The 12,973-nt window shown below is 46.1% G+C and overlaps 2 protein-coding genes across 5 annotated transcripts in view; both read left to right on the top strand.

Annotated features, from left to right (window-relative positions):
• Window positions 1-12,973, top strand: part of LOC149324565 (uncharacterized) — a 104,123-nt gene that overhangs the window by 78,657 nt on the left and 12,493 nt on the right. The gene's annotated exons all lie outside the window — the stretch shown is intronic.
• On the top strand, window positions 1,632-9,736 carry LOC149324566 (uncharacterized). Of its 2 annotated transcripts, XM_089565382.1 has the most exons (5): window positions 1,703-1,734; window positions 4,285-4,394; window positions 5,499-5,541; window positions 5,913-6,016; window positions 9,629-9,736. In XM_089565382.1, the coding sequence occupies exons 1-5, from the start codon at window positions 1,704-1,706 to the stop codon at window positions 9,665-9,667; spliced, it is 327 nt and encodes a 108-aa protein (XP_089421508.1). In that variant the 5' UTR covers window position 1,703; the 3' UTR covers window positions 9,668-9,736. The 2 variants fall into 2 exon arrangements, with proteins under 2 accessions (XP_089421507.1, XP_089421508.1); XM_089565381.1 differs by lacking the exon at window positions 5,499-5,541 and having other exon boundaries at window positions 1,632-1,734.

Below are 12,973 nucleotides of genomic sequence, written 5' to 3'. Positions count from 1 at the left end.
AGTGGATATTGCTGTAGGTATCGAACGAGCCACTTTTCAACCGGGGTACACGGTTATGGCCACCACGGCGCTCACATTCGCATTTGTCCAGTCTGCGTAGCTTGAATGGTTAGCGAAAATACATCAGAAGTTCAGGCCTGCGTAGCAAGGTGTCAGCTTATTGCGCATGTAAAATGGCCGTTGTCTTGCCCACTAGTTGCGGAATGTGGACATACAAATCAAATGTTTCATTCCTTATTTAAGCAAAAGTACTCACGTACGAATTACCCGTAGCCATATCTTACACAGACTCGTGGACACAATTCAAAAGCTGTTACGCCACCAGCATAAAAAATGCTGGCGGCTTCACCGCAACTCAGCACCCGCGTTGGATGAAGAAGAAATTGTGGCGCTCCTCGCAGCGCGTCAGAGAGCCTTAGTGAATGTGAAGGGTGCAGGCCTAGCTACTACGCAGGGCTATTAAACCCGGAGTCTCTCAAGTGCATGTCACTGGACCCTCGAGTGCTAACTACTTACCTGAAAAGACGCTTGGAATGCTATCAGGGAATACACTACCGGAGTCGTTCACCTAAGTTTTGTACAAGCTTTATTTCTCAGCGTTCAGCAAAGATTGTCGAGCTCAGTTTGGTCGAATTAGCGCTCAGTCATCATTTGCGTTAGGCTCTGTGTTTGAGCCGTGCGGAAGTGAAATTTCAAGACCGCAGCGGTGGCGTAGTTGTTTGAACATCCGCCTCTCATGCGCGAGGAACGGGGGGCTATCCCCAGTGCTGCCGGGAACCCACAGGTTATAGAATGGGTACAAGCTTTCCCTTGCCTGGTGATCGGCTTTGTTAGGGTGAGGTTCTTGGCAAATGGGCCTTTCACCCCATCTCGTTTAAAGGAAAAAACCTTGTGCCATGGTGCTCTTCGGCCGCAGATGTCCTTGCGCTTTAAAAATGTGTCATCATCATCATGAAGACAGAGTTCAGCTTTCGTTCACATTGCCCGCTTGTGTCGTCTTTCGGAGTCAGCAGCAAACACCACGTAACCCAACAGCGATGGTTGAGTTTACATCCGCGGTGAAAACTCAGATCTTTCCTGCTCTACAGAATGACGGGATGTGGGGCGAGTTGGTGCATGCCTGAAAATACTGCAGTGCAGCAATGACCAAACAAGAAACAAAGAGATTACACATGCACACGCTACCAGCTATTTATTGGAAGAAAAGGGCACACATTTATAAACCTCACTCACCATTGTAACAAGCCTCTATCGCTCTCAGCGATAGAGCCTGTTTAGTTTGAGAGGACATAGAGTCGAAAGAGACATGCCGACACAAATATGGATCTGGAGTGCGCTGATTCCCCATCCAGCACATTGGCTGCTATGTCGGTCTAGATCTTGTTCTGGTGACGATAACGCCACGCCATGTAGGTGGTTAATCAGTTCCCCGGTGGATGATGTCATAACTGCCCCCTTTGCATTCCTGGATCCAGCGACACCGTATATCAACAGGTAAACAAGCAATGAGATGGGTGTCCTTTCTTATTTCGAAAACGCCTGAGTGCGTGGGAGCTTGCGATTAAATGTTACGGAAGTACTGCAGTAGAGGTGCCTGTAATCCTAAAACTCCACCTTGTCCTTTCGCAGGCAACTCCAGTTTGGCGGTTCTAGTCGCAGGCGCTGTGATGGCTTTAGGGCGATGCCTATTGGCGGCTGCCCAGATGGCGCGTCAGTCCCACATCCAGTTTGCGGGTGAGTGGTCTTAAGTAAGCAGCAGGCTTGTACCGATTGCAGGGGAAAATTGAGAATGAAATTCCTTCTACACGCTTCTTGGTCAGCGCGGCGCTGTTTCCTTTGGAAGAAATTTCCAGGCTTTGGATAAGGGCAGTGACGTTATTTCTACAGATTAACATGCTTTTACCCGTCTTCATTCTTTGTGAAGTGCTACAAGCTTACGGCGTCTAGCACAAAACACTGAAGATGGCAGCATGAATATGGTCTTTCGATTGGCACATTCTGGGCGTCTTCTCGGTTAGGCTTCACGGAAATTTTTGGGGGGGAAGACAGAAAAATAATTTTTTTTTGTATTTTCAGCACGAGGATACATAAATGAAATTATTGCTCTTATCGCAGCTTTGACCCATTAATCAAAGCACCAAGCGTTGTAAAAATGATACGCCTGACGTGCATGGACCTTTTTGCTGAACTGTTAAACTTGTTGGCCTACGCCTCTAGATGAACATGGCGACTAATGGTTAGGGCTGTTGGCATATAACGCGCCGAATTTCAACCGCGGTTGCGCGGATTTCACGACCACGACACACACATTTGCAGATGTCCTGTCAGCGCCGCATGAATGGTGAGAGAAAATAATTTGGACGTTCAGGCCTGCGTAGCAGGCAGTCAGCCTACTCGGATAATAAATGACCGTTCCTAGACCCACCAAGTTCGAAGTGCGCACACGCACTTCTACTAACTTTCCTTATGGAGACAAAAGCACGCGCGTGCGGATTGCGCGGAGCCACATTTTATATTACGCTATTCGAAAGCTGTTACGTCACAGCCACAGGAAATGCTGGTGGGCTCACAAGCACACAGCGCCCGGGTTGGGTGGAGCAGAAATTGTGACGCTACTCTGCAGACAGCTTCGAAGCACGTCAGGAAGCCTTAGAGGGTGTCAGGGGTGCAAGGCTACCTACTACGCGGAGTATTAAACACGAAGTGTCTCAAGTGGCCGTCCTAATTTTGTACCAGATTTATTTCTGACCATTCAGCGAAGGTTGCCGGACTCAGTTTGGCCAATTCACTTCAATAATCATTTGCGCGAGCCGCTGAATTTATGACCCGCGCCGAAGAGGAATTTAGACTACACCAGTGGCTTAGTCGATTGAGCATGCGCTTTGGATGCGGGAGGTGCCGGGTTCGATACCCAGTGCCGCCGGGTATTCACCGGTGATACAATGAGTACAAGCTTTCCCTGCCTGGTGTAGAGCTTTTTTATGGTGAAATGCTTGGGAATTAGGTCTTTCGCCCCATCTTGAGTAAACGTAAAACATTGTGCCGTGGCGCCCTTTGGCCACAGATTCCCTTGCACCAAGAAAATTATCATCACCGTCATGAAGACGAATTTCAGTCTTCGTCCAAATCTGTGGGCGTCGGCAGCAAACGCCTCGTAACTCTAGAGCGATGGGCGGGTTTTCATCAGCGGTGAAAAATGAAATAGTTCCTGGTCTACAGATTGACGGGCGGGGGGCGACTTGATGCATGACTGAAAATACTGCGCCGTAACGACGCCAACACCAGAACAAAAGTGACAACACAAGCACACACTATCAACTGATTATTGGAAGGAGCACATTTATAACCTCACTCACTATGTAAAAACGCTCCACCGCTCTGAGCCCAGCCTGTAACAAGTGGAAACGTGTTATAAAGGCCTGTACCACCAATAATTAGTCTTCCTTATTTGGGCTGCTATGCCCGAACCTGTGTCATGTCATTGTTTCTTCATATGTCACTTATTTGCTACAATGTCTTTGTTACTTTTTTTGTTCAGCTTTTCCGTTTACGGCGATGACCGCTTTCCCTAAAAATGCATGACACTGCTTTTGCTATGATAGTCAGCAGACGCTGCCATTGCAAATATTTTTTTTTCTTTTCAAGTGTTTCATACAAACTAGAGCTTTAGTGCAAGAAGCATTCTGCGATTTACGTTTAGCCTTGTCATTTGCAGATTACTGGTTACTGACGGGGCTCAGAACGATACACGGTACATACATGCTGAGTAAAGGGTTCCAAATATACACTTTTACTTCTATTATATAGTTAGCAGTGCGCGCATGTGTTCCTTGTTTCTTTCTTGTGTTGTCGTGCTAGCGGCGCAGAATTTTCAGCCAGTCTTGCTGTACCCGTCGCGGCTGCGCCCTACCACCCAACAAATTCGTTGTAGCACACCCGGAGCTCAAAATAACCCCACAAATTGCTGAAACTCAAAGGTGTTTTCAGATCTTCGAGGCTTCTGTGGGCACATTGTACCAACGTACTTTCCCTGTGAGATATTGTGTCTCAGCGCGCACATGTTGTGCGAAGAGTCTTTTTGCCTCCATCATGCACTTTTTTAGAGACGTGGAGATTCGTGGGATCACTAGATGTTCTTCTTCTTATCGTGAGGACATGTTGGAAAAAATCCAACCAGGGACCGCTAGGCAACTCGTCTACAATGTTTAAATAAAAACAGATGGTGTTATTTGGCAAGTTAGTGATGCTTCGTCAAGCAACTGATTGTATGCTTCACCTTTACAGGGCACGCCTGGCGTTTTGGATGTGGCAAGCCGCTTCGAGCTACGAATGTCGGCTTGTCAGCACAGAGCTTCGCGGCGCACCCGTATTCCTGCATCTGGAGTCGGCATGGCGTGAGTGAGAGGGGAGCGATCTCCGACTGAAGTTAAAGATTGTTGTTCAGACAGCTGCATATAATGCTGCACATATAATGCTTCTTATACTGCTTCCACATTAACTTTCTTTAGCAACTCTGCGGTAATTCCAGCTCACAATCTCTATAGATATCACTTAAGCCATGTATATAAACTGGAAATCCACATGAATTTCAACAATATACGTAACTATCCCAATTAGAGGACAGAACTCCAAGTTACCTTAAAAAACACTTCGAGGATTGGTCAGTACCGATGTCACGTTCAAGTTACGGGAAACAGTGCCTTAAGTGCACAATAGCAACGCTTCTGAATTATTATAGTTCGGTCCGTTCTGACCTCTTCACGGCAACCTACAAGGACCTCCGGCAGATCTATTTGGTTTCTATGTAATGTTGTCTAACCTTGCTGTTGTTTTCTGTTTTCGTTTACTGTGGATACTTACCTGTATCATATTAAATATGTATGTATGTGTTTGGATATCAAGAATATGTTATGTGATGCTGCCACTCTGCCGAAATAAGGGATTGTGGACCCGTCAAGCTGCCCAAGGACAGCTTTTTTCTACGATCCCCCCATCTGTATTTGATGGCCAATAAAGATTTCATTTCATTTCATGATAAACAGTTGAGGATGGTGCGATTAAGTGCTCGTGAGAAGTGACGACTTCATTCAGAAATAATGCGACGCCCAGTCTACGATGGCTGCCATAATAGCTTGTTGCAACAAGTGGTATTGAAAAAGTGGTTCGTCCAAGAAGTAAAAACTGAAGTCTTGTGTATTGAAAGTAGGAAACACGGGGTTACTGCTGTGGCCGTCGTTTCTCTTATGCACGACCGGAGGGATACCATCGCCACATAATGTCCAACGTAGCCCTTTACGAGATTGTTTTGCTGGCGGGAATTTCAGGAGTGATTGACTGCAGTACTCCTCAGGATAAAAAGCGCAGCGCAGTTTCCTACAACATCTAGGGAATACTGCGAAAGAGGGGTTATGTGAAAGAATAATTGCGTCTAAGCGACACCGAGGCCAATGATTGGAGATTAAGGTGAAAAAAGTCACCTTTGATTATTATTTTTACAGACATTCCGGATCACATGGAATCAGACTGACATCACATTGACCGGTGCGTTATAGAGATACCAGTGCGCGGTAGTGAAAGCTGTGCTGAACGCTCACATAAATCAATGGTGGTGTAATTCCGCAGACTATAGGTTAGGGGCTATGCGCGATCTAGATCTTGTTCTGGTGACGAAAAATCCGCACCGGGTAGGTGCTTAACGCACTGCCCGGTTTCTTGTGTCATAACTGCGGGTGCCTCATCTCTGCAAACTTGGATCCGTCAACACCCTATATCGACAGATAAAGAAGCAATGATAGAGGTGTCCTTTCTTATTTCAAGAACGGGCGAAAGCATGCGAACTTGCGACTCAGTGTGACTACTGTACTACAGTAGGGGTGCCTGTAATCCTATAATTCCGCCTTGTCTTTTCGCAGGCACGAACCTTCTGCTGGGATTCGTCGTAGACGAACTGATGGCTTTTCAGCAACAGGTACAGCTCTACCCATACAGCGCGCCAGTTCATCAATCCAGTCCGCAGGTGAGAAGTTTTTGGCATAACAGCAGCCTTATATCGGGTACAGGGAGGATCGAGAATCAAATTTCTGTACCTTTGAAACATTTCTGACATGTGAGGGTGCCGTTCTGGCTCAGTTCTGGCGAATCTACCTAGTTCCATCAGCGCGCTTCCTTCTTACCGTGTACCCTTTGAACTAACAGTTCAGACAATGGATAAGGGCAGCGACATTATTTCTACACATTAACATTGTTTTACCCATCATATCTTGTGAAGGGCTACAAACTTACGGCGTTTAGCACAAAAGACTGAAGGTTCCAGAATGACTTCGGCCTTTCGATTTGTATATTGTGGGCATATTTTCGGTTAGTCTTTCACGGCAATTTCTCTGGTGAAGAGCAAACACTAAGTTTTATATTTTCAGCAACGCGATACATAAACGAAAGATGTGCTGCTAACCCAGTTTTGCGCCGTAAATCGAATCACCAAGCGTTCTGAAAATGGTACACCTGACATGCAAGACCCTACTTCGTTAAACTGTTAACTCGCCGGCGTACACCTCTGGATGAACGTGGCGACTGGTGGGTAGCGCTGTTGGTACCTAACGCGCCGGTTTTCAACCGTGGTTGCGCAGTTATCGCCACCACGACGCTTACATTCGCATGTGTCCTTTCAGCGCGGTCTGAACGGTTAGCGAAAATACATCGGAATTTCAGGCCTGCGTAGCAGGCAGTCAGCGTGCTGAGCAAATAAATTGGCCGTATCTTCACCCACTGGTTGCGAAATGCGGAGACTCACATCAACTACTTTATTCCTTACCCAGGCAAAAGCACTCACGTACGAATTTCTCGCAGCCATATATTACACAAACTTCTGAACACTACTCGAAAGCTGTTACACCACCGCCACTGCCGATGCCGGCGAGTTCACTGCAAAGCATCGGTTGCGCTGGATGGAGGAGAAATTATGGTGCTACTCGGACAGCTTCGCAGCGTACCAGAAAGTCTTAGTGGATTTGAGGGGTGCGGGCCTAGCTACTACGCTGAGCTATAAAACACGAAGTGTCTCAAGTACATGTCACTGGACAGTTTAGAGCTAACTTCTTGCCTGAAGAGAAGCTTGGAATGCTATCTGGGAATACCCCGTTGACACGTTCACCTTCTCTTTTTCATTAGCTTTATTTCTGAGAGTTCGGCAAAGATTGTCGCGCTCAGTTTGGTCCAATTCGCGTTCAGTCGTCATTTGCGTGAGCTGCTGTGTTCGAGCCACGCCGAAGACAAATTTCAGGACCCCCTACGGTGGCTAGTCGTTTGCACATCCGCGTCGCATTTCGGAGGTGCGGGGTGCGATCCCCAGTGTCGCCTGGCACCCCTTGATAATACAAAGGGTACAAGCTCTCCCCTGCCTTGTCCTGAGATTTATTACGGTGAATTTTTTGGGAAATAGGTCTTTGACTCCACTTGCGCCCTTGGGCCATAAAATTTCATCATCATCATTATTAAGACGGTGTTCAGCTTTCGTGCACATCGCCAACTTTTGTCATCCTTCGGCGTCACATGCAAACACCACGTAACTAAAAGCAATTGGTGAGTTTTCATCAGTGGCGAAAAATCGAATAGCTCCGGCACTACAGAGTGACGAGATGTGGGGCGAGTTGGTACATGTCTGAAAATAAAAGACAGAAAAACAACAGTTGCGCACACTACCAACTGTTGAATGAAAGAAAAGGGTCATATTTATAGCCCTCACTCACCATTTACCAAAGCTCTATCGCTCTCAGTCCCGTCAGTAACAAGTAAAGGTGGAAACGTTTCTATGAAGCCTATCAAAACCCAGAATTCTGTCTTCCTTATTTGGCGTCCGTTACTTAAATCAAGGTGATGTTGTCGGTTTTTTGTTTTACTGATACAACTATTGCTTATCTTTTTTTTCTTCTCTAACGTATGCTATAAACTAGTGCTTTAAGTGCAGGGTAGAAAAAGCGTTCTGCGATTTGAATTTGGCCTTTTCATTTCCAGATTACTTCCTAATGACTGTGCTGAGAGCGATAGAGCGTTGTTACATATTGAGTGTGGCTTATAAACCTGTCCCTTTTATTCCTATAAGCAGTTCGTACTTTGCGCATGTGTTGGTTTTTTCTTTCTCGTCGTCGTCGTTGCGCCGCAGTATTTTCAGTCATTGCATCTCGACCCCAAGCGGTTGCACCATTTCGCCCCGAAAATTCAATGAAACGTACCAAGCATGCAAAATAACCACGCGAATTTCTACAGAACGTGCTGGCAACTGCAGAAATTTTTTTCCCAGATTTTCTAGGCTTCTATGTGCACATTATACAAAAATACTTTCCGTGTTTGATTGTATGCGCGTGTCAGTGCGTACATTTTTTACTGCCGAATCTTTTAGACTTAAAGCTTCTATCCCACATTTGTTTGGAGACCTAGACATTCGTGGGCACGTTAGATGTTTCCCTTAGTATCTCGAGGATATATTGGAAAAAATACAACCAGCGGCCGCTGGACAAATGGTCTCAATGGTTAAACGAAAACAAATGGGGCTATTTGGAGCATTAATTATGATTTGTAACGCAACTGATAGTACGCTTTACCTTCGCAGGGTACCTCTGGCGTTTCAGATGTGGCAACCCACTCTCGAGCTGTAGATGTCACCTTGTTTGCCCTAAGCTTGGCGGTGCGCTTGTACTGCTGCATCTCTAGTCGGCATGGCGTGAGTGAAAGGGGAGCCATTCCGAACTAAAGTTCAAGATTGTCGTTCAGTGAGCTGCATGATAGACAGTTGAGGATGGTGCGATTACGTGCTCCCACTTCATTCAGAGAAAATGCGACGCCCGGGTTTTGCCGGCTGCCATGACAGCTTCTTCAAACAAAGGGCGATGAATAAGTAGCTCGTCCAGGGAACTGAAAACTGAAATATTGTAATTTGAAAGTAAAAAACACGGGGGAGGGGAAAGTTGTTTCAAATAACTACGTCAGGAGGACAGAAGAGATACAATCGCCATATAATCTCCAAGACGCCCCTTAGAGGATTGGTACGCCGCCGGAAAGTACAGCAGAGATTGATTGCACTGCTCCCCACGATAAAAAGCGCTGTTTCCTACACCTCGGGGACATTGCGCACAAGCGGTTAGTGAAAGAATAATTGCGTCTAATCCACCTGGAGACCAATGATCTGAGATTAAGTGGAAAAGTCAACTCTGCCTAATATTATTTGACGACGTTTTCGTTCGCTCAGCTTCAGACCGACATAACGCCTACCAGCGCGTATTACAGAGACCAGTCCATTGCAGGGAGAGGTATGCTGACCGCTCAAATGAATCGGGAGTGGGGTTATTCCCCACCCGGTAGGTTGGGTGCGATGTCGGTCTAGCGTTTGTTCTGGCCACGGAAACCCCACGCCTGGTAGGTGGTTAAGCTGTTATACCAGGGGTTTGTGCCGCAACTGCCCAACGGCAGACTTGGATCCAGCCACACCGTATATCGAAAGGTAAACAAGCATTGAGATTGGTGTCCTTTCTTATTTCGAAAGCGCGTGAATGAGCACGAAATTACGATCCATCGTGATTGCAGTACTGCAACCGAGGTGCCTGTAATACTCAAAGTCCACCTTGTGTTTTCGCAGGCCGCATCCGTTTGGCGGGTCTCGTCGCAGGCACTGTGATGGCTTTAGGCAATGCATGCATTCGACCGGTGCCCTACAGCGCCACCAGTTTCACAATCCAGCCCGCGGGTGAGTAGTTTTTGGTATATCAGCAGCCTTATAACGGGTGCAGGTAGGTTCGAGAATCAAATTTCCGTATTTCCGAATAAGTGGATGGTGTCAGTATTTCCTACATGGGAGGGTGCCGTTCTGACTCAGTTCTGGCGAAACTACCTCGTTCCATCTGCGCGCTTCTTGCTTACCGTGACGCTGTACCCTTTTGACTAACTTTTCAGGCAATGTGTACAAGAAGTGATATTATTTCAACACATAACATTGCTTTACCCCTTTTCATTGTTTGTGATGTGGTACAAGCTTATTGAGTTTTGTAGAGGAAGGTTCCAGCTTGACTTTGTTTGGCTTTTTGATTGATATAATCGGGAATATTTTCGATTAGTCTTCCGCGGAAATTTCTGCTGTAAGAGGAAAGAAAGATATTTGTATTTTAAGAAGGGTAACATCACCGTGTATCTTTCTTAATGCAGCTTTGACCCATAAATCAAAGCACAAAGCGTTGTGAAAATTGAACACCTGACTTGCATGACACTTCTTCGCTAGACTGTTATACTTGCTGGCGTACACCTCTGGATGAGCACGACGGCGAGTGGATAGTGCTGTTGATATCTAACGAGCCGATTTTCAACCATGGTTGCATGGTTATCACCACCACGACGCCTACATTCGCATGTGTCCTGTCAGCACCGCCTGAATGGCTAGCGAAAATGCATCGGAAGTTCAGGCCTGCGTTGGCCTCCCAAGCTCTGTTTAGATTAGATTCTGTTATGATCAGCGTTACTTTATTTCGAGTGGTCGCATGAATTGCCGTTTTATATGTACAACGTTTACGCTTTCGTTGATATGGCTTGGTTGTGGTATAAAAGGCAGGCTTGGTGCAATAAATAAACCCCAGTTGCAAGTTGGCTTCAGTCCTGTGTTTTGTGTGCCTTTTGTGTCCCCGTTTCTTGCGCCATACAGTTTTTATTTCATCATGAACCAACTCGCCCAAACTAGAGTTTTACTTTGGGGGGAATGCTTGGGAACTCGGTATTTGACATAACCTTGAGTAAGAGAGAAACCTTTTGCCATGGCGCTCTTCGGCCACAGGTGCCCTTGCGCGATAAAAATTCATCATTATCATCACCATCATCAGGATAAAGTTCAGACTTCGTGGAAATCGCCCACTTGTGTCATCTGTCGGTGCAAGCATCAAACGTGGCGTAACTCAGCAGCGATGGGTGAGATTTCATCCGCCGCGGGCTGTACAGATCTCCGCGCTCTTGGGCGTTTTGTTGTGTGCCTGAAAATACACGCTGCGCAACCAGGCCAACGCAAGAAAAAGACAGCTCATTTGAACGGTACCAACTGTTTATTGGAAGGGGCACATTTATAACTTCACTTACCAAGTAACAAGGTTCTATCGCTCTCAGCCCAGCCAGTAACAAGTAAAAAGTGGAAAAGTTTTTATGAAGACCTGTACCGCGAAAATTCCTTCTTCCCTGTTTGCGCGTCCGACGCCTAAACCTAAGCGGTGTTGCTGTCAGTTTTTATGTTGCTTCGGTTTTTGCACGTCTAATATGTAGTTATCTTACATGCAAAGCTCGCTATACTAAAACTCTCTATTGTTCACTTACAGTTGCTGCGGAAAAACCCTGAAAGGCGCTAGGGTACAAGTGGCAAAGATGCTGAAGATGTCAAGAAGCAGGCTTTTTTCAGAGTAGGTCGATGCTTTTGCACTTCTCTTGTTTTGCTTTTGTCTTGCATTGAAGCTTTTAATGTTCAAAGCTAGTCTACCTATCTCCACTTAGCTATTAAGGTATCGACTGCTTTTGCTTACAACCCGACCCCGCTTCTGCTACGACTGACTGGCACTGCTACTGCTATTTTTTTTTTATTTTCTAACCTTTGTTAAATGCTAGTGCTATAAGTGCAGGGTTGAAGAAGCGCTCTGGGGATTCTATTTAGAATTGTCATTTGCCGATTATTTGTTACTGGCTGTGCTGAGAGCGATAGGGCATTGTTACATGCTGAGCAAGGCTAAGAAATATTGAGATTTTCTTCCAATAAACAATTCGCAGTGTGTGCACGCGTTGCCTTTTTCTTTCCTGTGTTGTCATCATTGCGCCGCAATATTTTCAATTTTCATTCATTCATTTTCTACCTGCAGCGGCTGCGCCCTACCACCCAATAAATTCAGAGTAACGCAACCTGCATACAAAATAACCATGCGAATTTCGATAGAACATGTTGGCACTACTGAAATTGCAAGTTTTTTTTAAAGATTTTCGAGGCTATAGTGCGCAAAATGTATCAACGTAAGTACATTCCATGTATAATTGTCTGCGTGTTCTCCTTCCATCCTCAGAATATTTTGAAAACATCCGAACTAGTGGCCGCTAGACTACTTGTCTACGATGCTTCAACGCTGAAAAATGACGCTATTCGGCATTATTTATGCTTCGTCATGCAAATGATTGTATGCTTCAACTTTGCACGGCAGCTCTGGCATTTCGGATGTGTCAACCAGCTTCGGGCTGTCAGTATCGCTTTGTCTGCTAGGAGCTTGGTGGGCTGCTCTATTACTTCATCGCGGGTCGGCATGGCCTGAGTGAAAGGGGAGACATCTCTGGCTAAAGTTCAGGTTTGCAATTCACGCAGCTGCATGACAAAGTTGAGGATGGCGCGATTAAGTGGTTGTGAGAGGTGGAGAGTTCATTCAGAAAGAATGCGACACCAGGGTGTTGCCAGCTGCCGTAATAGCTTCTTGCAACAAGTGACGTTGAATAAGCGGCTACTCCATGCAGTAAAAACTCAAGTATTGAAGTACCGCATTCCTATAGTAGGAAACACAAAGGATAGGTTGGAGCAACCAAAAGGCAATAAATATAATAAGCCCCTGCGTGCACCAGGTACGTACAACAGGCTTAGCCCAATTTGAAAATAAAATAATAGGCCCGTAGGCAAATTGTAATTTAACCACAAGGGTGGAAAAGTAAAATAAAAGGGAGAAAAGCTACTGTAGCGACCCACGGCCGGTGGAGCGGGCCCTGGGAGACTGCCCTGATCTCCCTTGGGAAGTAGCGGAAGGGATGGACAAATGGATGGGAAATTGGACATTGGTTTAGATTGTGGGAATTAGGTGGGAATGGGGACAGCAGGGATTTTGACCAGAATTGATTTAATTTGATCCTTAGTTTCTTTTCAGGCCTCCTTGAAGGGCGAGCACTCAGTCCACCAATAGTGGGCCCTCGGCGTCGAGCATACTCCCAC

Source organism: Amblyomma mixtum, unplaced genomic scaffold, assembly GCF_055824585.1.
Source record: "Amblyomma mixtum isolate Tamu unplaced genomic scaffold, ASM5582458v1 scaffold_23, whole genome shotgun sequence".
In the NCBI taxonomy this organism is placed as follows: Eukaryota; Metazoa; Arthropoda; class Arachnida; order Ixodida; family Ixodidae; genus Amblyomma; species Amblyomma mixtum.
Note: the sequence above shows the minus strand (reverse complement) of the source record. Positions and strands in the feature narration are given on the sequence as shown.

Bases quoted from the DNA above. Each gene is read 5' to 3' on its own strand.
- LOC149324566 (XM_089565382.1), top strand. From the start codon at position 1,704: ATGGCGCGTCAGTCCCACATCCAGTTTGCGG. The intron at 4,395-5,498 runs GTGAGTGAGAGG...TTATTTTTACAG, and splicing joins GCATCTGGAGTCGGCATGGC to ACATTCCGGATCACATGGAA. The intron at 6,017-9,628 runs GTGAGAAGTTTT...GTGTTTTCGCAG, and splicing joins TTCATCAATCCAGTCCGCAG to GCCGCATCCGTTTGGCGGGT.